Genomic DNA, 26715 nt, shown 5'->3' on the forward strand with positions numbered 1-26715 from the left:
TTGTTTCCAAAGATAACTCTATAGTGATCTCAAACCAGCTGCAGCTTTAGCTGGATGGCCTGAACCCTGCTGTTGGTAATACCATCTCTGGAATGTACAACTCAGTACATTATTGTGCAGTTGTTAATTCTCAATAAAAACAGGTCTAGTTGTCCGTTGTCTTTTCCAGTCTGTAATCACTCACAGCTGTATAAAACAACCAAATTAGAATTCTCTACTCACATACACAGCTGGTAGCATTTTACATTCACTTAGCACAGGTACAGATGGCTATATAAGGCAGTGGAGAGTCAGGCCCAATTTGTGGGATTAAAAAAAAAAACGAATTGGTATTTTAATAACAAGGTACTAGATTTTATTGGCAGATGGCAAATTGACAGATGGCAAACTGCGAGGGCAAACTAGCAAAATATAAGTGATGATACTGGAACTGCATATGGCCTTCATAGATCCTCTCTTGCATATGGAATACAGTTCAGGGTATCTTTCCCAGGCAAAGATTATTGCCATGGAAAGGGTATTAGTGATATTAAGATGATACTGTCAATTCAGGAAGTTGGGTTTATTCTGGGAGGAAAAGAAGAGACATCAGGATGACCTAATGGAAGGTTCTGCGATTATGAAAGAGATGGATAAGGCAGAGAGGTCACCTTATGGAGAGGATCAGAATCAGGAGACGTGAAAGTGATGGATGAGGAGTGTAGATGTACTCTGATGGAGTCATTCAATTTAAGTGATGATCGGCATAAGAAACCAATTACTGGGGATGCTGACTGAAGAATCTAAATTATTTGTTTCTGGGGAGAGGTTAAGCAGTATGCTGGGAAAAAACAGGAAAGTTCAATCAACCTAAATTAAACCAGGGCAGATGTATTGGGTTGGATGGCTTTCTCTGGTTCCAAACATTCCTCCCTGTCAGTGTTGGGGTGGCTGGCCTTTCTCTAGAGATGCTCAAATTCATTAATCCCTCTGAGGAAATAAACATTCCTGTCTCATCTGTGTCTTGAAGAGTTCACTTTACAATCCATAAAGGTTACTCCAGAAGGGCTCAGAGAATGTGGTTATTAATTGGCTGCCAAAGAAGACTATCTAGTACCTTCCACAGAGGCTTAAGAATGTTCTTCCATATTATAAAAACAGTGTGAATAGCACAATCCCTGGTAAGATCCCTTAACTCATTTCTGATCATCAGTCTGCTACCTGAAACTGCAACTGCAGGACCTAGCAATAAGAAAATCTGCCAAAGATGGTCCAGCAATTGATATGCAACAGGGCACAGCAACACCACCCAACGCTTTAGTACACAGACTGAAGAAGAATATTGGATCCAGCTGAAACTGAAAGAGGAATGTAGGAAGGCAGAGTGTAATGGCCCACAGTGGAATCTGACCAGGATGGGAGGACTGAATCCCTACTCTTGCGAAGGGGACAATGGAACTCATAAGACCACAAGTTCTCAAGACCTTGGCTTCACGTCTCACCAGAAAGCCAGCACGTCCAGCCAGCCGTGTAGCATCCCCTATCGTCATGCTGGGCATGTGCTCAGGCAGCTCTGACTCAGAGAGAGGAGTGTGAGTCACTGACAGCACAATTGCTTGCCAAAGGCACGGAGGGCAGAGGCATTCCATCTGTAACCACTGGTCCGCTTCAGGACACTGTAGAAGCCTATTTGACATTAGGTTAGTTCTCTTCTCTTCTTTTCACCTGGACCCACAGGCCACGGGAGACAGAGTCCTCTGCTCCACAGACCCTTCATTTGTGATGGTCCCAGGTAAATGTCTTGATGTATGATTTCAGAGTAACAGCCGTGTTAGTCTGTATTCACAAAAAGAAAAGGAGTACTTGTGGCACCTTAGAGACTAACCAGTTTATCTGAGCATCCGATGAAGTGAGCTGTAGCTCACGAAAGCTCATGCTCAAATAAATTGGTTAGTCTCTAAGGTGCCACAAGTCCTCCTTTTCGTCTTGATGTATGTTTGAAATGGATCCCAGGCACCTTCTCTCCAGCCGATTGTTACCTGTTGTTGTGCAAATCATAGGGTACGCCCTTGTACCCATAAATGCAAAACTACCCCCCCACTCCCACTTCTGCGGTTGATAATTAACCCTTAGCTCTCGTGTCCCCTAAAACACCAGCACTAAAACAAACCCTTATACAGTCCCGCCCACTCCAGGAGCTCCAGAGGGGCCGCTGGGGAGGAGATCATCTGAACTCGGGGTGGAAACGCCCCATTAGCGCGTTGGGTCCATTCCCGCCACGCGAGTCCAGTGCTGGCCTGGCACCGCGCGGGGCTCGGCTCCCGGCGTGCGCCTGATCCCAGCTGTGCGCTGGAGAGTACAGGGCATTAGGACCCTGCGGCTCTCGCTCTCTTTTTCTGCTCCGCAGGACTGAGCCGCGAGAGCAGAGCTAAAACAAACAGCTGTGACGGGGTAAGAGCCGGCCGAACGGGGAGAGGGCGAATCCTGTCACCAGCACCCTCCTCTCCCCCACCTCCCTCACACAGAGCGCGGACCCTTCCCTCGTCTGATCCCTGGGAAACCTCTTCTCCAGGTTATCTGGCTCCCAGGCTCCACTGGGGCTTTCGGGATGAGGCGGATCAGGGCTAATGCCATTGCAATCCTGACGGTAGCCTGGATCCTGGGCACTTTCTATTACTTATGGCAGGACAACAAGCCGCATTCGGCAGCCTCCAGCAGATCCCCTAGCAGCAGCGGCAGGAATGGGCAGAGATCAGCTGCGAGGCTGGAGAGCCACAGGGAAGATGGGACCATCCCCCTCATTGTGAGTGAGACACGCTCGCCGAGCGGGTTACATTTTAATTCTTCAGCAGCGGTTGTTGCGGGGAAATTGCATTGCGCGTCGGTGCTGCTGCCGGGTGAGGTGTTGTGAGGACCATTCATCTAGTTTGTCAGAGATTGGTGGGGGCTGGTGAATGGGGGGGGGCGGGGATACATTAGAGGAGGTGTTAGATGTGCATGGGTTTCTTTCTATTTATTTTAGCATTCTGGCTTGTAACCATGACAGCACTTGCAATTGGGGAGCACTACCCAAAGGCTTGGAGAAATAGGCTAGCGCTGAATGTAAAGTCATGTCCACTGGATGGCCAGGGTCTGTTTCTCTGGCTAGGAGCTGGATTTCCTTTTTGGCTAAGAAAGGGGTAGATGAAACAGCCGTGAAGGCTTGTTGGGTTGTGTTCAAGCTGCGTGTTTTAAATGAGGCCAGAACGATTTGCATTTGCAGAAAACAGTTTCTTAGGTCCTGGGCTCCATGATCCTTGCTCTGGAAGGATTGTGAGGGTCAGGGCCTGGGGGAATAATGTTGCAACACCCACACTGCCATGTGGCCGGTTTGGTGGTCTCAGCTGCATCATCCATTAGTTGTTGTAGGTCCTAATGTGAGAGCACAGCAGAGCGTGCGAGCTTGGAAGTTAAAACTGAATTGAGCCAGAGGAAGCAAGACTCATATTTCGGTTGAGCTCAGAGCGAGACAGGAGGGGTAGGCAGCCCTGGTTTATCCCTGCTTACATCCAAACTGGCTCCCTCCCCCGTTTTATTTCTAATTTGAGGCACTGTATCAAAAAGACCTGTCCTCCACTTTTCCTGGGGATGTCCAGGGGTTTGGCAGGGGGGTCAAATAGAGCTTCTGCTCTCTCTATATTAGGGGAGATGATAACCATTCAGCTCTATCAGGTGGAGAAGGTTTTTCCTCTTTCAGGCTACAAGGTAAAAATAAAAAGCCACTATTTACTGTAAGAAAAATACAAGTAACCAAATAAAAAACTCATTGAGCCCATTCTTACTGGAAACCTGGGCAAGACCACTCAGAAATTGGGAGATGTGTCATTGTTTATGTTTGTCTGCGAATCATCTGGTTGCACAGACATGGAAAGGAACAGAAACAGCCTGGTCTAATAGTTAGAGCAGAAGCCTGGACACCAGGATTCTTGTCTTTTCTTAGTGACTTGCTTTGTAACTTTGGCCAATATCTCAGTTTTTCCATCTGTAAAATAGGGCTGTGTGACCATCACATGGGGGTCATGATGCTTAATTTATTAATGTTTATAAAACACCGTGAGATCCTACAATGAGAGATGCTTTAACAAGTGGGGTGTGTGTGTGTGTGTGTGTGTGTATGAGGGAGAGGGAGAGAGAAAAAAGAGGGGGTGGGGGGAACCCTACAAACACATAAGAACAGCCATACTGGGTCAGACCAAAGATCCATCTAGCCCAGGATCCTGCATTCCGACAGTGGCCAATGCCAGGTGCCTCTGAGGGAATGAACAGAACAGACAATCATCAAGTGATCCATCCCCTGCCACTCACTTCCAGCTTCTGGCAAACAGAGGCTAGGGACACCATCCCTGCCCATCCTGGCTAATAGTTATTGATGGACCTCTCCTCCATGAACTTATCTAGTTCTTTTTTGACCCCTGTTATAGTCCTGGCCTTCACAACATCCTCTGGCAAGGAGTTTCCCTGGTTGACTTCCATGTATTGCCTTACAACCCAGGAACTCTACAGGAAAGGTCATGTGGTGAAGGCATAGGGCTAGGAGTCAGGAGACCTGGGTCTGTTCCTAGCTGGGCCACAGAGATCCCAATTTCTGGTGTGCTCTTGGACAAGTCATTTTGCCTGTTTCATAGTTTCTCCATCTGTAAAATGAGGGAAATCATATGAACTTAGCTACCTCTCTGAGGGGTTGTGTGGCTTCATGCCTTCATGTTTGCAAAGCCCCTTGAAATCCTCAGAGGGAAGATGCTGTAGAAGTGCCAAGTCTTATTATATTACTAATGTGTGGTATGTAAGTGCACATGCTCATACACATACACAAATGGTGTGATGATAAGCTTTAGTCATTTTTGAGTCATTATTATTAAAATATGGCATTACTGGTGGAGTACCATAGACATTGTCATTAAAAAAAAATAGGGATGGGTCAGCCTGACCTGGGCTTCTGTCCCAAGCCCATTAATAGAGCGGGATAATGCCGCTCTCTGCCTCCCCATTCCTCTCTGTAATTGGGGTCAGAGGATTTGCTACCATACTGGTCTATCTACTCCAGATTCTTGTCTCCAGTAATGGCCAATAGGTAATGGGAGAAAGGAAGGTGAAATGTAATGCACTTGACTGACTGTGCAGTGCTGTACATGGAATACTCCTTCCTGACCCCTGCAATGATCAGTTTATACAAGGAAGCAGGAGAATGGAAGCAGTTGGATCTTCTGAGTAACCGCATTTCTCAAATATATTCTATACACAGTGTGCTTTCCAAAATGTTCTGTCTGCTGCTGTGAGAGTCAAGCCAATCAAATGCCGTATTCTTGCTGATGTGACCCCTTGCAGTGGCATTACTGTTGATTTGGCACCACAGTGAGAGAGTAACGGGACTTTACTGTGATGGAATGTGAATAACAAGCAGTCAGCCCCATTTGTAGCAGTCTCATTGGATTGCTAGAGACAGCTCTGGGAGGAGGTGAGGCAGAGAAATAAGCAAGGAGCCAGTCTGGGGTGGGAGGGGGAAGATCTGTGGGCAGAGAAGCTGGAGAGCAGGGTGGTTGACATGCATTCCTGCAGGCTCTGTCCTAGGCACACTTGGCATAGGTTCTGATTTTTCAAGGCATATAAAATGTGCCTTTGTAGTTGCTTTTATGTGGGAACAGAAGCTATTAATATATAGAGAAACAGGTGCTCCTGGGTTTGTAGTGCGGTCAGCTCTGGTCTCCTTAGGAGTTAATTACTTTGCATAATAAACAATGTCAACACTATTTGTTTACTAGGTGTATCTATTGGCTGTTAACTTTTCCAAAGTTCCAGGGTGTTTGGATCTGCAGTTTTGGTTTGGCCCATGATAGAATTGTTAAGGTAAGCCACACAGTTTGGCTCCAGATCCAGATGTATCTCTGGTTTTTGTGGTTGGCATCTGGAGATTTGTTTGGGGCTTGTACTAAGATTCTTTGGAAGCACATTGTTTTGCAGTTTTAAAACCCTCTTTGTACTGATTTTGTCTGCAAATCTCTTCTTTGACCAAGTGAGTCCAGAAGTTCTGCTCTGTGCCATTGCAAATCCCAGGTGAATGACATGTTTAAAAAATGGAAATGCCTTTGGGGGTTTTACAGGACTCTTTTTATCCCCTCTTGAGTTGGAAAATAAAAATCTACAGCTAACTAAATGGAGAATGAGCAGGTAGGAAGGCCACTAAATAACTGCCTGACTTCTGATGGCCAATGTGAGCCTGACTTTCAAACTTGGATGCCTAAAATTTTGAGTCTGCTATGGAAATCTCTATATCAACCCTAATCATTAGCGGGAGGTCAGGTGTTACAGTGATGGGTCTCCAAGAAATACCTGAGATTCGATAATGTTGGACACTCAAATCCCTGTTCTAGGCACAGAAGTTTTAAAAATTTGGCCTCTCTGGGTCAAAAGTCATCCTTGGTTTCATCCCACTGAAATCAACAGATTTAAAAAAATAAATGAAAAGACTGACTAGGTCAGCTTTGGAAATCATCTGCAAAGCTGTGTCCCCTTTTGAAATAAACATGGAGATGAACTAGTAAAAATCTGCTACAGGCCATGTCTACACTACGCAGCTTTTAGCGACACAGCTGTGCGTGCCGCTACACGGTACACAGTGTAGCAGCTGTTTGTCGGTTCTCCGGCCGACAAAAAACTTCCACCCACAACGAGCGGCCAACAGAGCACTGTTCACACAGACGCTTATCATCGACAAAACTTTTCTCTGTCGGGGGGGGGGGGTTAACACCTCTGAACAACAAAAGTTTTCTTTCACTTGCCATTGTAGACCTAGCCATAGTTACAGGCAAAGCTCAACTCCTGTGTGTTTGGCTTTCCAAATTCCCTCTCCAAAGACCACAAAGGATCTGCAAATAGCTGGTGGTTGTTCCTCTAGGATGGGGGAACCAAAATACAGCCCAAGGGCCAAAGGCAAATGCTCAGGGCTGAGTTGCTGTTATTATTTAGTATTAAATACAGCCCACAGAATCCAATGGGGCAAGCTCATTCCCATGCAGTTATCACAAAGCTATGGGCACCACTGTGTAGTGATGAGGCGTGTGTAAACGAAACAGCTGCATGAAGAGGATCATGGCATTCCTAGAGAGGCTGTAGAGGGGGCCCTGCACCAATCCCAAACAGGCTAGCACAGAGTGGTTATTGGGGTAACTGTGGGAATCCATCCTTACCGGATGTCAGTGGTCCAGAAGAGCAGTGGATGATACTGACTCGTAGGCTGAAAGAACAGCAGTGAAAGGAGTGAGGTGCAGCCCTGCTGCCTAGGTACAGGTTGGGGGTAAATTCCAACCCTCCTTGGAGTAACCCACCCACAGCTTGATTAACCCAGACTAGTATGAGGAGGATTAAAAGTTCACCCAAAATATAGTCTCTCTGGCCACTCTTTTTTTAATAAACTGCAGGCTGAGAACAAATCAGAATCTGATGAGCTGAGCCCCAGGACTTGGTTGCTGGTGAATTGAGCCAACAAGCACTCCCTGCTCATCTCTCAAGGAAGGCGCAAATACCACAGTCCTGGGTATTTATTTTTTATGTTTAACAACGTGGTACTTTTTTTAGGAGTAGCCCTGGGGCTCCTGCACGTTGCTCACATGGCTCTCTCTGTTGCAGCGTTTGGGCTTTTCTGAAAAACAGCATTCCAATACATGTGCCCTCCTTTCTCTTTCTCCCCAGTGGGATGTTGTCTTCAGCTCCCCATAGGTCTCCTTTACACAGAAGCTTTAAAATGATCAAAGGGTTCTTGGCAATACTTACACACTGAATTTCAATGGGTTAATCATTCGCCTCTTTTCTTCCATCTCCGTTAGCACAGATGTGATGGACGCTTGCTTCCCTTTCCAAAAGACTGAGAAAGCTGCCCAGTACATTTATTCCATGTAAAATCCGTGGTCCTAAACGTGAGCCCATTGAGGAGAGTAAAGACCCTGTTGTCACGCAGCGAATGCTGCCTGCATGTCAGAAACATGGCTGATGCACAGTTTTGAAAATGGAGCCCCACTGCTGTCTCTCCATGTGGTGGTGGTGATGATGCAAAAGGCATAGTAATAATAGCTCACCTAGACCACTGACTAGAGAATTACTAAAAAGAAAAGGAGGACTTGTGGCACCTTAGAGACTAAATGTGTTAGTCTCTAAGATGCCACAAGTTCTCCTTTTCTTTTTGTGGATACAGACTAACACGGCTGCTACTCTGAAACCAAGAGAATTACTGAAGATTGAGATAGGAAAGACTTGTTGGATGATCTTGTCCAGTGATGCTGGAATGATTTGTATAGGTGCTGAGAGCCTTTGAACCAAATAGTGAACCCTCTATATTATGGAAACCACTTCAAGCCATGGGTGCGGTAGTACCCCTGGTTCCAGCATCTATGATCTTGTCTGTCCTGCAGGGCTGGTAAAGGATTGTTCCCTATGGTTTGTTCTCCCATTCTCTTGTCCTGTCCAGTTTTATACATCCTAAGCAATGTCCCTCACATCCCTTAGGAGACTATTCTACAACTGATAGATCTCACTGTCTAATATTCTGTCTACATTTCCTTCCATAAAATCCCATTACTCTTTGGTGTGGTAGAAAGAGAGCCTGAGACATACGGCTTTGTATCCATTTCCATTTTGTATCAATATCAATTTTGACCAGCCTAAATAATACATCTCCCCTGTTGGTGTTTGTTAACAAAACCTTTATCCTTCTTTCCTTCCATCTGAAGATTTCAAAATACTCTGCAAAGATTAGTGGATTAAGCTTCACCACCCACTGTGAGATAGGGAACAGTATTATCCCCATTTTACAGATGGGGAAAGTGAGGCATAGAGGTTAAGTGACTTGCCTGAGGTCACATAGTGAGTCGGTGGCAGAGTTGGGTAAAGGACACAGATCTTCTTATTCCCAGTCCTGCGTTTTAGCTGTAAGACCATTCTCTCTGCTCTCCCCTTTACTATCCTCTTACACCCTTCAGATCCTGATAGATTTAACTGTAATTTAGCCACGCTACCGATAATCAGTTTTATTTATTTTTAACACATTATTGGGGAAATAGAGTGTGTGTATTTGCATTTTAAAAAGCTCCCTGCTAGATCTGATACTCTCAAACTCATTACACTTCACACATCTGAATCAGCTGTTTCCAGCTCCTGAGCTCCCTGACAGTCCTGTGAAATGGTTATGTCCCCCTCTTCCCACTTGCTGCTGTCAAAACCAGATATGATATTTCACTCACAACTGAGATAAACTGCATCTTTCATGGTTCAATAGCTGATCTCTTTTATTCTGCAGAGGTTTCTATCCCACTGGGCTCCCTAGGGTTGTGTGCCTGCCTGGAGGCAGTTCTTGTCAGTTTCAGTGCTGTAGCTATGGGAATACAGGTGGCTTCCAAATAAATAAATAAAATAACTGCAAGAGAAAGAACTCCCTGTAGTGGCACTTTGCCATACTCATGATATACAGGTTTTATTTCACGTCCTGCTGTGCTGCTAAGGAGGTAGAACCTAATAATTAAAGATATATCACAGCTCATAAAAGCGTCCTCTTGAGCTGGGGGAAATCTGGTTTCTGTAGAATTTTACTCTTCCTAGCTAATTTGTGACTGACCGTCCCATAGTCAATAATTTGCCTTGGTGTTCCAGTTTAAGAATTTAACCAAGTTTCTTCTTCTACCCCTCTGGGTCGATACAAATTGATTTTCATCTGTACATGATCATAAAGTGGCAGTCCCCGCTAGACTGTTTGATCTCTTAAAGGCTGCTCATTGAATTTGTATTTTTGTATAAGATGTGCTCTACAAAGTAGGTGATCAGACTCTGGATTCGGAGAGAGTCCAAAGCAGTTCAGGCTTTTGGGCAAACCTTTGAACGCCTCATAATATTCAGTGTATTGTGAACTATTGATGTTTCTCTTAAAATGACTTTTTCCCCCACAGGAAATGATTTCTCCTCCTGCATCACTAAAGGAAAGAGGAATGTTGCAGAGTTCTTGGGCTCTTCCTCGTGCTAGAATGCAGGACTGTCTTGCAGGAGGAGTTGTTCGGCTAGTACCTGCATACCTTCACAGATTCTGCATTCTAGAACCTGGCCTGCTTTGATGGAGACCTATAGTTCGGATCTCAAATTCTTCCCTTCTTATAGCTGGTTCACCAGAAGGCATAGGACTTTATGAGAACCATCCCTAGAGTCCAAATCCTGGGTGAACGTAAACTGATCTGTCCATACTGTTGCTAACACTGTTGCCCACAGTTCTGCTAGTGTCCTTCACAGAATTCCTGTATCATCTGGATATGAAGAAGGGGATTCTTCCCTGGATACCAGTAGGATCAAAAGAGCATTTTCCCTTTCTTTGGGTTTACTCCGGTAGTATAGCTGAGGATAAGTGTGTGTAAACAGAGTTTACCGACTTCTTGTTTGGGGAATATGGTATTTACCACAGCCAAGTCTGGAGTGCCAAAAAATTTATTAATCTTCACCCACTTTTTTTTTTTTTTAAACCTCTACACTGCTGGTCTATCCTGTTTAATACTTGGTTGGGAGACCCCTCTGGAAAAGCAAAATGCTAATGGGAAACCCTCATGGAAAATCCAGATGCCACATGAAGTTGTGTTGGTGATTAAGTAGGTTTTGCTCTTCCCTTGCATACTGGATGGGGCCAATGTCCCAGCGCGGGAAGAGGTATTGTGCTGCTGATGGAGGTACTGTCACGTTCTGGGGTGCAATCCAGACACGTGAGAGGTTGTATCACCACCTGCCCTATAGCCCTGAATGTCTCCAAATGCTGTGCTGCCAAAGCTCTCTTGTCTGGACGCTTCCAGCTAGCAAACAAGCCTGCACTGAGTGCCGGTGAGTTAAGCAGCCCTGGTTCAGTGCTCTGACCCCAGCAGCCTGCCTACAATACCACAGTCCCACTCTGGTAACACCTGGCAAAATGGACCCCACTGCCCCCCTGTGACAAAGTTCCTCCTCTACCTTGGTGCGTCTTGTGCTTATTGGCGGATTTGCTCGCCTTGGAGCTTCACGGCAGCCCTCAGCTTGGCCGTTTTCGTGAACCCACAGTCCAGTTTGACTCATCCTGCGTCTGACCAAGAGTTGGGAGGTTTGGGGGGAACCCGGGCCCGCCCTCTACTCCGGGTTCCAGCCCAGGGCCCTGTGGAATGCAGCTGTCTACAGTGCCTCCTGGAACAGCTGTGCGACAGCTACAACTCACTGGGCTACTTCCCCATGGCCTCCTCCCAACACCTTTATTCTCACCATAGGACCTTCCTCCTGGTGTCTGATAATGCTTGTACTCCTCAGTCCTCCAACAGTCCACGTTCTCACTCTCAGCTCCTAGCATCTCTTGCTCCCAGCTCCTTCCACATGCACCACAAACTGAAGTGAGCTCCTTTTTAAACCCAGGTGCCCTGATTAGCCTGCCTTAATTGATTCTAGCAGCTTCTTGATTGGCTGCAGGTGTTCTAATCAGCCTGTTTGTCTTAATTGTCTGCAGAAGGTTCCTGATTGTTCTGGAATCTTTCCTCTTACCTTACCCAGGGAAAAGGGACCTACTTAACCTGGGGCTAATATATCTGCCTTCTATTACTCTACTGTAGCCATCTGGCCCGACCCTGTCACACCCCCAATACTAAATTTTCCCAAATCCATGTGCTCTGCAGTGTCCAGCCCTCTCCTAGAACACTCAGAGGAATAATAAGGTCCGTTTGCACCTTTAAAGAGACAAAGTTGGGGATTGGCCCTGCTTTAAGCAGGGTGTTGGACTAGATGAGCTCCTGAGGTCCCTTCCAACTCTGATATTCTATGATTCTAAAAGAACATCACAGCTTATTAAATTAACTGGGGTAAATAAACCCTTCCCTTCAAGTACAGCACTGACTTGGTTTATTGTAAAACAAACAAACAAACAAACAAAAGGACATAGGATAAGTGATACCAAGTAGAAGAACTAAAGTTAGAAAGGATTACAAACAGATAAAATCAAATACACTTTCTAATGGCTAAGACCTGACTTAAACAAGCTATAGTCTTTGTTCAAGGTAGTTTCCTTACCAGTCTTCCATTCCCAGAACTTTGTCTCCCTTGGCTGAAGGACCCATTTTTATAAGCTTGCAGAGCTCAGTCCAGTGATGTTGGTGAGATGTGAAAATGTGTCCCTGAGCAGGGCTAGTCATTAATGTTTTTATGGCATCTTTTGCAAGAGTAGAGGTACTAGAAATTTCTGCAGAACACTAAATCTATCTGTGTAATTAAATTCTCCTTGTGTTTTCAACTGCATAAAATATACTACATTTTCTGTCCTGCAGATCTATAAGTGTTGCATTTCATCCCAAAGGTAGTTGGCTTCTTTTCAGAGGTGGTTGAAAATTGTTTACCTCATGGGAAGGCCCATGAAGTCTGTGGTTTATTGTAGGCAGATATTCACTCCAGGGGACAAGGCCTCTAACACTTAAGGTTTGTTGTATATATTCCTGTTGCGGCAAGGCCCACAATGCTTGTGGTTGCTGCTGTCCTTTGGATGTTTCTCACAAACCACAGGTGAGTGGGCTATGCCAGCTCCGTAGAATAAGAATGGTTGATAAATGCGTCTCTGGGAGTGTTACTGCACAAGAAAGATTCTGTAAGAGTTTGACAGCTTTATATTTTATTTACAGTGCTTACATTTTGGAACTGTGGAAATGCTATTTGCCTAAATGGCAGCAAATGATTTCATATTTAATTTGTTCCAGTGGTATACATGGGGCTTAAAAAATTAAAGTAAAATAAACAAAACAAACCCATCACAAAAATGTAAAAAATCCTGTCAGCTGTGTCTGAGGGCTTCCCTCAGTAACTTAATTCTGAATTCAAGTGGCTAGGTGGTTCTACAAATATTCTGTTCTTGAAAAGCGTGCTGCTCTGCCTGTGGCATGATTTTTTGGTGAGGCCAAAGGTGAGGTGCTTCTTAAATTAATCCCACATTCTACTTATTATTTATATTTTAGCAGTGTCTAGGAGCATGAGCCAAGGACCAGGACCCCTTCATGCTAAGTGCTGTATGAACACAGAACAGAAAGATAATCCCTGCTCTGACCCTTTCCACCTAAGTTGGTGGGAGCATATGGGGTAGGGAACACATCCTTTACTTGCTCCAAAGTTTAGGTAGCTTGTGCTTCAATAATACACAGCCACTTCCCAAGTGAGGCTCTCCCGATGGTCTTTGCCTCAGTCTGCAAAATGGCCCCCATCAGAGATCATAGTACTAAAACCTGGTAATACACCTGCACACATGGAGTCAGGGAGCTTTCCAGTTTGCCTTACAATCCTGATTGGATGGAGCATAGGCGAAGGGGAGGATTCCCAAATCCTTGGCTCTTTTAAAGGAGCCTGCAATAGCGTAGTCATTACATGTAATACTGTAATACCAGATCTGCTTGCAGGCACTGCAAAGTGAAGCCTGGATCCTGTCTCTTGATGCTCACTTGAGGAGAATATGAACTGCCATATGCCTGAAGATGAAGTCAGGACAGGAAAAAAAAATCACTCTTTCCATTTTAACTGAGCTGTATTATGGTTGTCAGTGTTGAGGAGCTTTCCAGCTCTGAAATATGACTTAATTATCCTTGCTGGCAAAACACAGCCCAGCAGAAAGGGAGTAAAAGAAACAGAGTCAATTGTGTTGAGGATGAAAAAATATTCTGGCCATTTGCTTACTGTTCTTATTTTTGTCTGTGTCTTTCTCTATGGAACTGAGCTGCCGTATCAGATAGGAAGTAAATTCAGTGGTTGGAACTAGCATCTACCCTCATAATGGATAAAATAACTTTCTAAAGGAGAGGCTGACTCGGCCTGTTTCTGTTTGTCCTGGGAACTGCTGCAAAACACCTTCACAGCATAGGAGCCTCTCTAGATCCCATCTTCTAAGAAGTTCTACATGTCCCAGGGTCTAGTTGGTTCTAACTTGGTAATCCTTTCCCTCTTCTCTGGCTGGCTTTATTCTCTTGCACTTCCCTTCCTTTCACTGCTTCAAACAAATCTTCCATTGTTTTTCTCCTTCCTCCTCGTTGGCTTTCATGCCATGAAGTGTGATAAGGTGTGAATTGATCATTCTTAACCTGTACCTCAGTTAGGTAGAAATGCAGGATGGTTTTGTGGTTAAGGCACGGGACTGGGAATCAGGAGACCTTGCTTCTGTTCTTGGTTGAAGTGCAGACTCGGACTGTGACAATGGGTAATGCCTCAATTTTCCCATCTGTAAAATGGAGCTGTTGTGAGGCTTAGTTCATGAATGTTTTTTAAGTGCTTTGAGATCTTCAGGTGAAAGGAGCTTTACAGGGCTGGCTAATAGGTGAACCTGTGTTGGATGGCATGAGAGTGGCTCAGCTGTATGTGCTGTCATCTTAGATGCTGTTTGTCTGAGCATTTCCAGTGCATGCTCCAGCAAGGTTAGAGCTGGTCAGCATTTTTCCAGCAGAATGTTTTTGCATTGGAAAATGCTGTTTCATTGAAATCAAAACTTTCCTTGGGAACATGTTTATTTTGACTAAATTTCCTTTTGAAAAACAAGAGCTGGAAAAGTATTTTGATATAACTGAAACATTTCAACCTTCTCAGAATGGAACATTTTGATTTTTTGTTTAGAAATTACTTTTTGTTTCAATATTTATTTTATATGATAAATTGTAATTTAAAAAGAGACAAAGTCAGAAAGCAATGTTTCAGTTTTCTCAAAATGGAACATTGCGATTGACCTGAAATGAATTGTTTTCAAAAAAATTTATTTCATGAGAATTTTTTTTTGTTCTGATTTGAATGAAAACAGATTTTGAAATGCTGGAATTTCCTGTTGAACAGAAATTCCAGATTTCGAGCAGCTCTTATCAGGTTATTGGTGTGTTCGCATCCCAAACTACTACATCATCTAGTATGATTGTTGTAAGCCTGAGCGACCATAATACTGAAAGCGCTGCAAATCAGAATGGAGGTGCACTAGTAAAGCTGGGGGTGGGGGCGGCAGATGGTGTCTCAGCAGCAGAATAGCAGAGGCTGCTGCAGGTCAGGAATGAAGTGCTTTGACAGAGCTGTGTGAAAAGCCAAGGACTGCATTCAAGAGGGCTGACAGTTGAGGATTGACTGGTAAAGCTTACACACTGCCTGCTGGTCTCTACCATTCACTACTATAGATCACACTTTCACTTTTGTGAGCACCTTTTTTGTTTTTGGGTTTGTTTTTTTTTTTTTTAATCCAGAAAAGGAAAAGAGGGATTAGAGCCTGGCCATTCCCCACTGATGCTCACGAGGCCAGATTGTGCTTGTCGTTGTATGCCGTTATTTAGACAGTGAGATGTGTGTGTGTGCTCACGTATGTGTATACATAAAAATGAGAGAGAGAGGTCTTCAGGGCCCCATTCATGCAGAGAAATTGCCCATGGTGTGAAATGTGGTTTCAGAGCATGGGCAATTTTCCAGTGCCGATTGAACCTAGTCGTTTGATAGGCAGCTGTGTGTTCCTTTTGGAATTGCCTTCTCTTGACTGCTTATAGAGGGGTCCTTTCTGCTCTTTTGAATTGGGTAATGCAAATCTGGCAGATGTGTCTGTTTCTTAGCTACGTCCTACTTTCTGACTTGAAAGAAAAGAGGAGAGGGCTCGCTGTCTGCAGAGAAATGGTTCTAGTCAACCTGAAGAGGCAATGTTAGACTTTCCTGGTGTGTTGTGGAGGGGCTCTTGGTTATAAGATTTGACTCTCTGGATACTTGGCCTCCAAAAAGTCTCTGAGCTCTTTGGGTTAAAGCCGTACTTTCTCATTTAATTATATGAGGGCCAATAGTGACCACTCTGTTAGAGCTGCCTGAAATTTTCCATTACCAGCCCCTTGTTTTCAATCTCTTATAACTTCCCAAATTTGTCACCTTTTGAGCTGAACGTTTCCAGTCTTGTCTCTCTGTGCAGGTGACTAAATTTTTTATAATAATAATAATAATAAATAAGTTAATAATAAAACAAACGTTATTTTGGGGCACTGGGAAAATGGGGGAATATATTTTCCTCACTATTAAAGCAATACAAATTAAACCTTTTTTTGAACAGGCCTTTTGTCGAAACAGCTGTGGGTTGAAGCTTGGCCGGGGAAAGAGCTCTTATTGAGGAGAGGTGATATTGAGTGTTCCCATAAAAGTTCTTTTTGATAGACTCAGTTATGAATCATTGAAAATTGCACTTTGTCCATGTGCAGAATGTTCTGAATGGAGTTTTCTCACTCACCTCAAAGTGCCTGGCTAACTTAAGTGAATGGTGAAAAATCTAGTGAATGGCACAATGAATGCAGTAAGGCTTGTGCATTTCGTAAAGAGACGAGTGCATGGCTCCTAAGGCTTAGCTTACAGGAGAGGGGCTCTCTGGAAAGTGAATGGGATGGGGTGTTCCAGCCAACTAATTCCATATAATAGAGTTTCTTTTTTACATCTATTTTTCTTAAGAAATTTCATTAGAGAATTGTAAAGATGGTAAAGCACTCCAATTAGGAACGTTGAAGTTATATGTGTAACCTTGTCTAACCCATGGCATACCTATATAGCACAACAACATGGTAATTAATTACATGATCACATACTATTTCTCAAACAATATAATACAGGCTTTTATATTGTCTTAGAGTACGTCTTTGCTGCAGAGTTAATTCAAGTTATCTGCATTTGAGTTACGTCTCTTACAGTAGCCTAGCTTGCATCAGAGTGGCCACACTGAAATAACACTTGAGTTGCCAGGGCTGCCCTGGTGCTGCACTCACTTGTGTGGCAGGCAGTAGCACTTTGAGGGCCATATCCCATGGTTCTTTGCGCTGCAGTAAACTGATCTGCTTGAGGAATTCTTTCCAAGTGCATTATGGGAGAAGCTGCTTGTCTTTTCTGGGAACATGGGGGGAATTGTGGGAAGGCACTGGTGCATTAGCAGCACTCCCGGGGCGCTAGTCTGTGTCCACCCTGCAGTGCAGTTGTTTTAGCATCTGCTGAGTTGTGTTAACTGAAGCTTTAGGCTATACCCCCCCTGTACAAGCCACCAGACTTGAGTTAAGGGTTTTTGTGTGTGGATGGGACTCAAGTTTGGGGCAACAATCAAATTATAACTTGAGTTAACTTTGCAAAAAACAATCTCCTGGATGCACGTGTGTTGCATCTGACAGTACTGTGTATGCTAGAGATAGTCCATTTAAAGTAATTGTAAATGAAAATAACCAATAAACCATATTTACACTACATACTACAGATTAAACACAACCACATAGAGTAGTAGTGAAAACTTGCTGGTCTACTTAGGTCACCTAAGCTTGTCATTAAACTAGTTTTGTAGCTAACTTCCTCGTGCTCCAAACTGCATCCAAAGAGAGCTGCGCAGTGAGCCGAAAAGGAAACCTGTAGGCTGGAATGAGTGGCTGTGCTTGGGGCGTGCCTGCTGGGAGATAGCTCTGCTGAGACGGCTTCCTCCTTTTCCCCTCCGGTAAAGTCATCAATGCAGCAGGTGTTAAGAGCTCTCCACCATAGAACTTGCTGGGACAACATGCTGAGTGGACATCTTTTGAGGCATAGGATATCCCTGGACTCCTTTCGATGAATCCTCTTACCATTTTGAATCTTTGTGTCTTAGTTAATGGGGATTTAGTCCTCTCAATTTGTCCCAACTCATCTCCGTTTCCTCCTTTTCTTGTTAAAGAGTTATACTGTCATATTAAGCTTTAAAGGGGATTGGATTGTTGTATATCTTTCCTCTCTTCTAAATGTCTGCTAGGAGACCTTATGAATTAGGGGCAGGAATGGATAAAAAGATGACATCACTGTCTCCTGAAGGAAAAGAGGGCAATTAGATTCTCTAACCTTGTCTTCTCCTTTACATTCTCCTTGCAGCTACTGCATTGGATACTCTTTGAGCTGCTAACCAGTGACAACACCATGTCAAATTTCCTATAAGTCATCCTCCGCAATTACATTACACAGAGGGAGGGATTCCTTGCAGTCAGCTGGGGGAGAATTCTTCAGCACAGGCACTGCATGGGGCTACTTTAGGCGGCCCAGTGCAAACCACCTCACCAGCCTCCAGGGTAAAAATGTGCTAGGGACATGACTGTGTGTTGGAATGGCTTTCCCAAACTGCATGCTCTTACAGAGATTCTGGGGTGCAGATCTTCCCATAAGAGTCTGACATAATGTAGAGTAGCCACCCCATGTGTGTCAATCTGACCCCTCACCAGCCCAGACTCCAGAGGGCACAAAGGTAACCTAAACCACCCTTGTGCCTTCCATCTCCCGGGCTTCTCTCATGCGTGCTGCAACTCCTAGAGACACAGCACGCAATCTTACTTAGTGTTTATAGCGCAGTTTCTTCCATTTGGTTCAGTGGAATTTTAACATTGAATCATTTCATTTAAAATGAAGAGATTTTAATTAAAAAGAAAATCTGTGGCAGAATCTTCACCCGCATTGGAAAACAGAATTCCAGGACTGCAGGATGACAGTTAAAAAACTCCCTAAATAGTGTAACAGCAAAATTGAGCTCTTGGTACATAATGCTACCATGTGCAATCTTCATTTATTAGGTGCACCAGCACATCCTGAAACTGCGTCTTGTGACAGATTAAGTGTTTGGAATCCACATTACATCATCATATCTTGCTCTCCTGTAATACCTCAGAATTCCGCCAAATTATGTCTCTCTCTGCTATGCCTAACTCTCCAAAGTGGCGTAGAGCTTTTGTTGTGGCTTTTATAATTCTCTGTAACAAGGACAGAATTATGAAGCGTGGAAGCGGAAGGGTATTTTGAAATATCAGAGCAAAAGATTCACATCTTTCCAGACCTGACGAAGGCAGCTGAGTCTCAGTGGAAAAGATTTTTAAATTTTGGATCAGAATTTTCTTTTATCTAAAGGTATCAATTGTTTAGTATTTTTCTTCCAGGTAAACTCCAGGTCATCATCACTGGAAACGTTAGTAGCATATAAAAAAAGTTTGGATTGATGGTGTGAAAAATAAATCTTAGAAATAAAAATGACAAAATAGGCGATCTGTAAGCAAATGTGTATATATATATATATTCATATTTCCCACATACTTGTGTGGCTTATTTGTGTATAGTCTTCATGTTCAGTTGTGTTTTTTGTGTATCTGGGAATCTCACTTGGATCCCTTTTTAATAGAGATATTTTTAAGCATCGAGACTGGGGACCCCCTTGTACTAGGCGCTGTATGTGCAAAAGAGAGCCTCTGCGCCCCCACCCCCGCCCACCAATTTACAATCTACATGGACAAAGCAGACAAAGAGTAGGGGAAAGGAAGTATTCATCTCCTCACCTTACAGATGAGGAGCTGAGGTTAAGTGGCTTGCCTGGGTTCGCACTGGAATTCAGTGCTGTTGCAGAACCAGCAACAGGACTCAACTTGCCTGAGGCTCAGTCCAGTGCCTGGATTGCAAAGCCATCCTTCCTTTCTAAGGTCATGGTTAGGCTAGGAAAATAGGTCATGCTTCAAAACATGTTATCTAATATGTTTTAATTAACATTTTAAAATACTTCCTGTTCAAGAGGAATCTCCATGGGCCTGCTACCATTGGAATCTGTTCCATTTGTGCTGGAACAGACCAGAAAATCTGTATGCCATTGGCCTACAAGTATTATCTCAGGCATCCGTGGTTGTGGCATGGCTTACTGAAGGAGAATGTGAATGTCAGCTTCTCTACAATGCCAAAGGGAATGTTTTATGCACATTGTTGCATGGACAAATTTCTATCTGAAAGGTCACTTGGCCACTAATCAGAAAGCAATAGTTTATGTGTCAAAAATTTGAAAATAGGGGGCTGTTATCACGTTAGCTGGAACTAATTGGCATTTAACAGAGCATTAAACCAGGAACCTAAGGGTATGTCTACACAGCAAGTAGACACCTGCGGCTGGCCCATGCCAGCTGACTTGAGCTGGAGTTGTGGGACTGTTTCACTGCAGTGTAGACACCTGGCCTTGGGCTGGAGCCTGAGCTCTAGGACCCTCCCACACATCACAGAGTCCTAGAGCCTGGAGCCCAGCCTGAGCCCAGATGACATACAGCAATGGAACAGCCCCGCAGCCCAACCCTGCAAGCCTGAGTCAGCTGGCATGGGCCAGCCGCCGGTGTCTACTTGCTGTGTAGACATACTCTTACTGTCTCAGGATGTATCAGTTGAAGTTCAATCTGTAATTTTATTGTTACCTGATCATGGTAGATTATTATTGGCACTGTGCAGTGGTTAGTGGAGGAATAATTCCAGAAGGCAATAAGTTTTAGGCGCTTCAGTATTTGCTTATTGCTAACATAATGATGCTTTGCACTTACATATTTGCATGAAGATCTCAGAAAATGCTTTACAAAGATGGTAAATATCATTCTATTTTATAGTTGAGAAACCAGGGGCACAGAAAGGTTAAGGACCTGATTTACAAAGGTGACAAGCACTCGCAGATGCCATTGATTTCACTTTGACATCTGTCATGCAAATCATTTGATTGACATCTCTCAGCTGGAATTTAGGCATACTTTTGATTATCCATAGTTCTATGAAAAACTTCTTTAACTTGCTGGCAAGAATACTATGGGAAACTGTGTCAAAAGCTTTGCTAAAGTCAAGGAATAACACATCCACTGCTTTCCCCTCATCCACAGAGCCAGTTATCTCGACATAGAAGGCAAATAGATTAGTCAGGCATGACTGTCCCTTGGTGAATCCATGCTGATTGTTCCTGGTCACTTTCCTCTCCTCTAAGTGTTTCAGAATTGATTCTTTGAGGACCTGCTCTATGATTTTTCCAGGGACTGAGGTGAGGCTGACTGGCCTGTAGTTGCCCGGATCCTCCTCCTTCCCTTTTTTAAAGATGGGCACTACATTAGCCTTTTTCCAGTCATCCGGGACCTCCCCCGATAGCCATGAGTTGGCAGCCGGTATCAAGCGGAGTGCCCCAAGGGTTGGTCCTCAGGCCGGTTTTGTTCAATATCTTCAATAATGATCTGGAGGATGGTGTGGATTGCACCCGCAGCAAGTTTGCAGATGACACTAAACTGGGGGGAGGAGTGGTAGATACACTGGAGGGTAGGGATAGGATACAGAGGGACCTAGACAAATTAGAGGATTGGGCCAAAAGAAATCTGATGAGGTTGAACAAGGACAAGTGCAGAGTCCTGCACTTAGGACGGAAGAATCCAATGCACCGCTACAGACTAGGGACCGAATGGCTAGGCAGCAGTTGTGAAGAAAAGGACCTAGGGGTTACAGTGGACAAGAAGCTGGATATGAGTCAACAGTGTGCCCTTGTTACCAAGAAGGCCAATGGCATTTTGGGCTGTATAAGTAGGGGCATTGCCAGCAGATCGAGGGATGTGATCGTTCCCCTCTATTTGACATTGGTAAGGTCTCATCTGGAGTACTGTGTCCAGTTTTGGGCCCCACACTACAAGAAGAATGTGGAAAAATTGGAAAGCATCCAGCGGAGGACAACAAAAATGATTAGGGGACCCAGAACACATGACTTATGAGGAGAGGCTGAGGGAGCTGGGATTGTTTAGCCTGCAGAAGAGAAGAATGAGGGGGGATTTGATAGCTGCTTTCAACTACCTGAAGGGGGGTTCCAAAGAGGATGGATCTAGACTATTCTCAGTGGTTGAAGATGACAGAACAAGGAGTAATGGTCTCAAGTTGCAGTGTGGGAGGTTTAGGTTGGATATTAGGAAAAACTTTTTCACTAGGAGGGTGGTGAAACACTGGAATGCGTTACCTGGGGAGGTGGTGGAATCTCCTTCCTTTGAAGTTTTTAAGGTCAGGTTTGACAAAGCCCTGGCTGGGATGATTTAGTTGAGGATTGGTCCTGCTTTGAGCAGGGGGTTGGACTAGATGACCTCCTGAGGTCCCTTCCAACCCTGATATTCTATGATTCTATGAGATAATATATCCCACATGCGGCATGAAGGATTTCAGTGTTTCATATAAACCGATGCCATTTTTCCAGATTTGATGGCTTTTGGATCTGGCATTCCAAATCCATTGCCTCTACTGTATGTGTTACAAGGTGAAAGTTCTTCACTCTTGACTGGAACAAGATGAGCAATAGTAAGTCATTTCAGGTATGTTTCACTGGCATCTACATAAAAAGACAAAGGTGTCAATGAGAGGCTTATTTACATAAATGTACGACCGTATTTATCTTTGAGCCAGTTTCCAGATTAGAGTAAAATCCTTCAGGTGAGACATATGCCATTTGCACTGAGTTTTTAATTAGAAAAAATGCAGCATAAACACAGTTCTTTCTCTCTCTCTCTCTTTAATATGGTGTGGGATAGGGATTTTGTATATCAGCAGAAGTGTGTATTTCATCCTGTTGTTGTTGTTATTTATTACTTAGCTGTATAGTGGCAGAGCCTAGGGGCCCCAGTCAGGGATAGGGGCTCCAAGTGATCTCTCTGTGCTGACACACACATAATTTTTCATTATTTAATGAATGTACTCAATAGCTGTCTTTGAGTTGGGACAGTTCCACGAGACTGTTCTTTGTTGAGAAGATTTTTAAAATTTGCACATTGAAAAACTTCTTGATCCCAAAAGTTAAAAATGTAAACTGTGGGGAGAAGTGGGATCTTAACAACAACTCTTTAATAAAACAGATTTGCCCCTTCCCCAAGCCTTGCCCAAGGGGGGGAAAATACACTACCAAAGGAAAATCTTCCTCAAATTTAGTAGTTTAGGTTTGGTGCTAAGGTACCTACCAAATTTAATTGTATTGGACAATGGCTTTCAGTATTATGACACCCTAAACACAGAGCTGTTCACCAGAGTTTAAAAAGTCCAATTTCTTTTAGCACTTTATAGCAAAAGAAGAAGAAGAAGGAAAGAGATTAAATGTAGCTTACTGGACTCATCTAGTTGAAATCTAGTGCACAGCACTGAGCAGTAATTTATTAGACTTCTAATTTGAAAAGTTATTACCATTTTAAAGAGTCATGTAATAATGGCTCACTGACGCCAGGGAACTTAAAACAGGACTCTACATGGCTACAGGAGCTGTCGGGTGAGATTGTCAGAAGCACTCAGCATTGGCCTAACTCTGCTCCCATTGAAGTCAGTGGGAGTGCTATCCCTGACATCAGTGGGAGCAGTTAAACCAAAGGAGAGCACATTTGCAAATCCTACCCTTAAGTGCTTATATTTATTATTTTAGTGGATGTTTTTAGCCCTTTCCCTTGCAGAGACAGACATCAAAGTATAAACCAATTGCTAAGCAGACTTGCCAAGGGTCAAAAGAGAATTTTTCTAACAAAATTGGATCAGACAAGCTGAGTTTATTAAGACATTTTCAAAAATAAAAAGTTACCACATTTAAACACTGCTAAGATTTATTTTTCCCCTGATCTTAGCTGAGAGAGTTTGGGATGTGCCTGGATATGCCTCCCTGCTGTTCAGTGTCCCCTTCACCCCACCCTGCACCCAAGATGACCTGCTAGCCCCAGTGGCCCCATTCTTTGGGCTTCTTAAGGTGTTCACTTTCTAGGTGACTCTTAAGAGATGTATGTGGTGGTAGGACTGGTTAGAACACATAGGCAGGGCCATCCTTATCCATACGCAAAGTATGCAGCTGTGTAGGGCACCAGGAAATTTGGGGCATCAAGTTTCCTGGTGCCCTGCACAGCTGTGAGTTGCTCCAGCCTTTGCTCTGCCTCTTCCCCATGGCCCCCACCCCTTCCCCGCCTCTTCCTGCCCCTGATCCACCCCAGACCCACCCCCACTCCCCTGAGGACTACAGCAGGGCTGGGCCTGCACTCACCGGCGGCGGGAAGTGCAGCGACCTGGCCCCAGCTGCGCTGCCGGTGAGTGCTGGGGGGTGGTTCCCCCTTGTCCCCCAAACCAGCCTCCACCCTGCGGAGGTCTGGGGCCAGCTCCCCCACTCTAGGGGAGGCCTGCCCCCCCCACACCCCATGGGGGGCCTGCATAGGGCCCCAGAATAGCTAGAGACGACCCTGCACATAGGTTAGGAGAGCAGCAGAAAAGAGGAACATGAATGGTGTCAGCAGAACAAAGGGCAATGGAAAAGAGAGGAAGCGGTGTGCACCAGAGCGAGGGGAAATGGAGAAGGGTAGCCTGGGGGACAGCAGAATGGGAGGCATTTCTCCCCTTCTACGGCCCTTAAGAGGCTCATTTGCACCCCAAACAGCTACCGCCTGCAAGCTTTGGAATGCTTGTTGGAGTCTTACAACTATTCTGCAAGCCTTTGTTGGCTTGTCAGGGGCCTTAACCCTGCCCCTGGAGCCTTGTGGACAAACTCAAGATAGGGGTGCTGGATGCAGAAGGGGTGGTATACAAGAAGTACAAAGATCGTTGTGGGAGTAGTGGACAAACGGTGTTTCAATGCTGGCTTTGTTGGTGGAGTGAATATGGGGACAAATCCCTTTGGCCTTGAGTCCTGTGAGCTGGACTGGGGCCATCACCAGAGTTAATTATTATCAACCTGTGCTTGTGTGCTAGGGAATGGATACGTGATACATATTACTAATGGAGAGGGAGAGACGACCTCTCCCTTACAGTGACAGAATGTTTCACCATATGCTTTAATTCAAGTTGAAGTAGTAATTGAAAAGTATATCCTAAGAGGAGTTTTTCCTCTCTTATGTTGGGATTAAAGGCTTGAGAGCAATTTTCTCTTACCTAAGAAAAAAGTTAAGAGAGGGTAAAAGTCCCTTCTCCACCAGTCTTGATATTCAGTAGGTCTTGGCTTTCAGGTCTTGGGAAGATAACTTTGAGCACAAGTTATTCAGCTCCAGTGGATAAGTAATTGTTACCTGTTTGATTTGAGAATATCTCTTCAGCTCTTTATTCCCCAAGAGAGTGGCTCTATTACAACTTATACCACTTGGAGAAATGAAATGGGAATTCCCCATAACTCTTGTTCTCAGAAGATGTGTAGTTATACCAACGCTGCATTCAGCCACCTGCCTTCCCAAGAGAGGAGTGGATTGTCGTGTGGTTTTTACATCGCTTGAAAAGGAACTGCCATTTGGGTTCTGGTGCATTCTCTCTCTGCTCTGGAGTGGCCTACGTGTGGCTTTGGCTGCGGGTTCTAATTTTGTAGCTTACAAGTCAAGGGGCATGGACATAGGATTGTGGTGGATCTAGACATACCTTGTGAGGACAGGAGATACAGGTCAATAATTAGAAGTAAATAGGAACTTATTTATACTGAATAGTCATTTGTTATGAGGCAGGGGGGCACCACAATTTCTTTTTAATTATAGGACATTAAAGGACAAGGCTGTCCTTAGAAAACTGGACAAGCCAAGCCTCTCATATCTTAAAGTTAGAGTGTATCAATTAATTAAAACAAATCTGCATGGGTTTTATATTTGCAGGGTCTCTTGTGCTGAAGGACCCAGGTGAATCTGAAGAGGGATGCTGCACAAAGCTGTATCCTGGCCCTTCCCACAACTGAGAGTGGAATGAGAGTTCTGATTGTTAATCAGCATTGCCTCTCCAGTTAAGGGGAGAGAGCTGCAGCTCTGATGTCAGCCTTGTTCAACGTCCCTGATAATGTTCTCCAAAGTTCTGGTCAAGGTCCTCTAGCTAAGAGAAGAGCGGGAGGACTCTGATATCTGTAACATCAGAAGGAAGAATAGTTTTAAAAAAAGTTAAGGCAACTGTGTGGTGAAAAAGAAGCAAAAAACCAGCACTGTTGTTTTTGCTTCACATTGAGAATTAGCCAGTTCTACAAGGTTGCCTGTGGATACTGGTTGGGGTGGTCATGCTTCTGGAAGACGTGACATGTCAGGACTTACGGGAGAAGCTGGCTTTGACAAGCACCCACTTTGGACACCCCTGCCTGCCTGGTCTGTATGTGGTGTGCCCTGCTTTCCCTGCCACTGGGTACTCCCAGGTGGAGATATCTGATTGGGGACCTATTGCCCCAGATTAATTCCTCTCATTCCAGTCAAATCCAGCCACTATGCTGGCTCCGAGCATTGCCTTGGTTTGTGGAGGGGAAGAGTCTATATCTTGCCCAGCCCCATGAGAGTGCCCGGCAAAGGATGAATTTAAATTGCTAAGAAGTAAAGGGACGAGAAGGGATCTCTTGCCTCTTGGTTTAAAATTTCTTTCCTTGGTATAGGTGAATGCTTTGTTCTGGGAAGAGGTGGAATTGGGGTGTGTAATGTGCACAGGTAGATGGTGGGATGATGTTTCACGGCTTCCCGTGACAGAACATATCAGTCATTTGGGGATTGGTTCTAGTACATTGGTTTTTCCTCGCTGAGGAAAGCTCTTAAAGCCACAGCTCTGGTGGGTGATGAAAGACCCTCATAAGCTTGTTTTTCTAAAAGACATTATCAATTTTAAGATTTGAAACTGCTCTGGAATGGTAATTGTCCTGAGATAGGTTTTCACTCAGTGTCAGGTGGAGCCAATAGGCTGCTTTTCAGCTTCAGGATCTCAGTTCAGTTCCAAATGCTGAATGGATAGCCTTGGATGAAATGACCTTGTTGCTTGAACAGCTACCATGAAGACTCACAGTCCCATACCACAGCCTTCAGTGTGCAGTGGGCAGGGTGCAAATAGAGGAGTGCCATTTATGACAAACAGGGCAATCTCCTGGATGAACCTTATTGAATTAAGTTTAATATCTTTGGAGTCTATTGTATTAAATGAATGGTTTACATAACCTTGTGGGTCAGGAAATTA

The 26715-nt window shown here is 44.3% G+C and overlaps 1 protein-coding gene across 2 annotated transcripts in view; it reads left to right on the forward strand.

The window, feature by feature from the left end:
* Positions 1 to 2389: 2389 nt before the first annotated feature.
* The window catches only part of GALNT16 (polypeptide N-acetylgalactosaminyltransferase 16), a 125807-nt gene continuing 101481 nt past the window's right edge, over positions 2390 to 26715 (forward strand). For both annotated transcript variants that reach the window (XM_073348460.1, XM_073348461.1), the window contains exon 1: positions 2390 to 2782. In XM_073348460.1, the coding sequence (XP_073204561.1) occupies positions 2588 to 2782 (195 nt within the window). In that variant the 5' untranslated portion in view covers positions 2390 to 2587. The remainder of the gene's footprint in view (positions 2783 to 26715) is intronic.

The sequence above is a fragment of the Lepidochelys kempii genome, chromosome 6, assembly GCF_965140265.1.
Source record: "Lepidochelys kempii isolate rLepKem1 chromosome 6, rLepKem1.hap2, whole genome shotgun sequence".
NCBI lineage: Eukaryota > Metazoa > Chordata > Testudines > Cheloniidae > Lepidochelys > Lepidochelys kempii.